General features: G+C 39.2%; 1 protein-coding gene across 1 annotated transcript; it reads right to left on the reverse strand.

Moving 5' to 3' along the window:
• Positions 1-3,202: 3,202 nt before the first annotated feature.
• Positions 3,203-4,123, reverse strand: LOC108710514 (olfactory receptor 2D3). The gene has a single exon (XM_018251649.2). It carries the CDS (start codon positions 4,121-4,123, stop codon positions 3,203-3,205), a length of 921 nt encoding a protein of 306 aa, XP_018107138.1.
• Between the last annotated feature and the right edge of the window lie 358 nt (positions 4,124-4,481).

Consider the following 4,481-nt stretch of genomic DNA (forward strand, 5'->3'; position numbering starts at 1 on the left):
TGGGGTCATGGGAAGACCCTCTATTACCCGGAGTAGATAACGGGGCAGACCCCTCAGGAATCGCAGCAGAGGATTGCTGAACTGCATCAAGCCTTTCAGAGAGAGATCACAGACGTTGAATAATATAGTCCTTGTTCAACTAGGCACAGGAGGAGGGTTGAGTAGAACAGTTCAGTGGTTTGCGGAATAGCAGGAGCTTCTTCCATTTTCTTCCATCTCATGGGCCATTGTACTACCATGGTCGGCGCCCTAACTCCAGAACCAGTGTTAGGCTCCCTGGTCTTTTGGCAACTCAAGGAATGTGACAGTGTTTAATGCTTGATTTTCACCATATATAATGAGCTAACTGATAAGATGTACTTGGTAATGATGTACATTAACCATACATAGTATACTAAGTGATATATGCAGTAATGATGTATTTTACCATATATAGTATGTTAGCTGCTAAAATGTTTATACTTCTTATATACTGTGTGGGGGAAACATATATAAAGCTTCATTTGGGGGGAGGCTCTTTGACTTCTGCCTGGACTTCAGAGAATCTGGTTACGTTGGAATTGCTGCTGAGCCATTTTATGGAGGGGTCCCACATTTTGTATAAACATTTTATAGATGATTTAATGTTTATTCGGGATGGAGGAGTTGATGTAATGTACGTGTTATCATTAATGAGGATAATCTCAAATTCACTAAAGCTAGAGGGTGGGGGAGCAGGACTACCTGCCTGATGTGAGCTGACTTCTTTTTAAGGGTCTCCACTGCTCTGGACCCTTTCATAAAGATTGGGCACACTCAGACAAGCCAAAAGGGAGAAAGGCCTTCCAAAAGGAAGAAAGGCCTTATAGAGAACCAGAACCTTCACTGGTGGACTTGCTAGTGGAGATCAAAGCTAACAGGGACATTTGCACAAACCTCATTACAACTAAAACAGAGGAGCTGAAAGTGGAATTGTCCATTCTGAAGACATTGAGAAGCTGCGGGAGTGAACTGTTAAAGCTGAACAACGAATTAACATGCTGGAGACTATGTGCAACCCTCTCCCTCAGCAAATACAGGATCTTCACTGGGCAGTTACACAGTGACAAACTAAAGAAAACAACTTGGAAAATCGGCTGAGGTGTAAGAACATTCGGCTTGTCGTATAACTGGAGTGGGTGGAGGGGACCAATGAGGAGAGATTTGTGTAATGGCTGTGGGACACTTTTGAGGTAACAAATGTCTCTACCTCTTTCACTATAGAGAGAACTCATTGTATAATGATGAAGACTCCTATCCCAGGTGTCCCCCCGAGCCCTGATTGCTCGCTTACTAAACACAAAAGACAAAGATACTTTATTGGCAATGGCCAGAATTAAAGGGCAACTGTTATATGATAACACAAAAATTGCACTCTATCCTGATTTCTCTCTGGAAATTCAAAAGCAAACGGCCAGAGACAAAAAGATTGTATACTCCATGGTTTATCCAGCCTGGCTTAGACTCCAAGCAAATTGTAATACACATTTTCTACAAAAACCACAGGAAGCTTCAACATGGCTGGAAACAGCCAATATTTAATAATTGTCGGTGCACAAGATGCCCTGAGTGATGTACACATGCTATGTGACTACAGTGATGGCTATGGAACATACAACTGGGATTCAGGACATACGCAGCAACACCAGGGACGCCCAAACTTAGTGTTAACTGACGTAACCAATACTTCCTTCAGTGTTTTTAATATAAAACTCAAAGACAACCTCTAGGAGCCCCTTGCTAATACCTGAACTGGGACCTGGCACTTATATGTGTCACACACTGTAACCTAAAGCACTTTAATACACCTCTGAATTGTGTCTGTATGTTACCCTCCCATTTAGACTGTAAGCTCTATGGGGTAGGGTCCTCCAGCCTTTTGTCTCCTTGACACTGAGCACGTAATCTGTATTGTAATTATATTTTATATTAATATAAATTGTATTTCTAATAATGCACTTATTTTTACTTATAATTGCAGAAACTCCTTATTTGTCACTACTAAATTATTGTTTTGCAGTACAGTGCTTTGCCCTCAAGGAGCGCTATACAAATAAAATATACATACAGACATAAAATCATAAGGGGGTGATAGACTTATTAAGCTACAGCAGAGAGAAACATATTGGATTCACAGGTTGAATTCTTTAATTCCTGGAGGTTTTAACATAGATGTGATTTAGCAGCTTTTATAATGAATTTACATAACTAATTAATTTAAACACCATAGTTGCTCCAGTCCTTATTTAATTATGAATTATTAGATCTTACCTTATTTAGTTCATCAGCATAGCATCAGCTTTCCTCCAATCCATAGGCACCATACCAGATGAAAGGGAATCTGAGAAAATCAGAAATAGGGGCTGGTCTAAAACTGAACTAAGCTCTCTTAGAACCCGGGGGTGTATGCCATCAGGCCCTGGTGTCTTGTTTACATTAATTTGTATTAAAGCTTTATGAATCATATCCTGAGTCAGCCACTGACTAGATTGAGCTGAACCATCAGTGAAGCAATGAGGTGGTCTGGAAATGCTGACTTAACTAGTAACTAATAACTATTACCTATTAGATATATAGATAGATAGATTGATAGATAACCGATTAATACATAGATAGAGAGAGAGAGATAAATAGATCTTTATGACTCTTTGGCATCATATATAACAGGGTGATCTACTGTTAAAATCACTGAACCATATTTGCCAAATCAACCTTTGTATTTTGTACCATGACCCCCATGTAACATTTTGTAAGGCTGAAGGTCTGAAATGTGAATTAAAATTTCTGCACATTTCTCTGTCAAGGACCAGCGCTTTTGTCAGCAAAATAACAATAGTTTGATGTAAAGACACTTTCCTTAGGGCTTTCCATTGGTGTTTAGACATATAATTGGAGATGGATTGGAAACAAGTTCAGAGTTAATGGCCCTAGTGTAGCCCATGATGGAGTTGTTAAGAGAGACGGCTGTGTATATGGCACTGTACTGTCCTACGTATCACCACGTTCTCTCTTCACTCAAAGGAACTAGTTAAGCTAAAATGTCAATTTGGTCTAGCTGAAGAACAACCCCCAGACATAAGCTTCAACGGAGGTAAAATGAATTACACTAATGATAAATGGGTTCAGATAAACAAACTGCCTGTCACAGGGATACTGAGATTGAACCCCAAGTTACTCCTAGTACTTACTTCCTGGTGACCAGATGGTCAAGGGCTTGTCTGATATCATTATTTCTCAGGCTGTAAATAAGTGGGTTAATGAGTGGGGTAACTACAGTGTACAGCAGAGACAGAAGTTTGCTTAAGGTCTGGGAGTTTTTTTTATGGGGAACCACATAAATAGCAATGAGAGTCCCATAAAATAAGGAGACCACGGCCAAGTGGGAGCCGCAGGTGGAGAAGGCTTTTTGTCTCCCGGTATTGGACACTATCTTTAGGATTGCATGGGCAATACATAAATAAGATATAATGATGAATATTAAAGGGAAAACAGCCACTGGGATAGAAAGCATGGTTACTTCTAGTTGCACAAAGAAAGTGTCTGAGCAGGAAAGTTCTAGAATAGGTAATAAATCACAGAAGAAATGATTAATGGTATTTAGGTCACGGAACTGTAGGGTAGCTGTGAAATTGGCAAGAAGCAATGCAGTTATAAGGCCAAGCACCCAAGACATGAGAATGAATGTAACACAAACCCTGTGGGACATTATAGAAGAGTAACGCAGTGGGATACAGATGGCCACATATCTGTCATAGGACATTACTGCTAGAAGAAGACACTCAAAAGATTCTGAGACACAAAACAAAGAAAACTGAGTAATACAGCCAACAAAGGACATCAAGACTCTATCATAAATTCCAGTTTGGAGAAGGGTGGGTACAGTATCTGTGGCCTCCAGTAGATCAGTGAGGGACAACTGCTGGAGAAAGAAGTACATGGGGGACTTTAGGTTCCGGCTGATTGACACCAACACTATGATGAGGATGTTCTCCCAAACTGTCATAATGTAAATCAGAAGGAACAGAGAGAACAGGGGAATCTTGAAGTTGATGAAATCCTGAATTCCCAAGAGAACAAACTCACTGACCAACGTCTGGTTCTTCATGGTTCTTCTTGAAGTAAAACTCAAAGGACAAACAACATTTTTATTTATTTACCCAGTTTGTAACAGAATATTTGGCATCACTGTTTATTATTATTGTTTATCTGTATAGGGGAACCACATTCTAAGGGGAAGATTTTTCAAGGGTTGAATTGAAAATTCAAATTTTGAATTTGAAAATTTTAATTCCAAATTTAATCGAAATTGAAATTTCAAGTTTATTTTAGTGTAATTCGATTAGGGAATAGTCCAAATTTGATTTGAGTTTTTAAAGAAATCGAAATTCAAATTTTGAAATATATCGGGGCACATTCACTTAGTTCGAGTGAAGGAATAGAATAAAAAAAACTTCGAATTGCAA

The sequence above is a fragment of the Xenopus laevis genome, chromosome 3L (assembly GCF_017654675.1).
Source record: "Xenopus laevis strain J_2021 chromosome 3L, Xenopus_laevis_v10.1, whole genome shotgun sequence".
Lineage (NCBI taxonomy): Eukaryota > Metazoa > Chordata > Amphibia > Anura > Pipidae > Xenopus > Xenopus laevis.

Excerpts from the sequence above, each read along its gene's own strand:
- LOC108710514 (XM_018251649.2), bottom strand. The coding sequence starts at position 4,123 with ATGAAGAACCAGACGTTGGTCAGTGAGTTTGTTCTCTTGGGAATTCAG.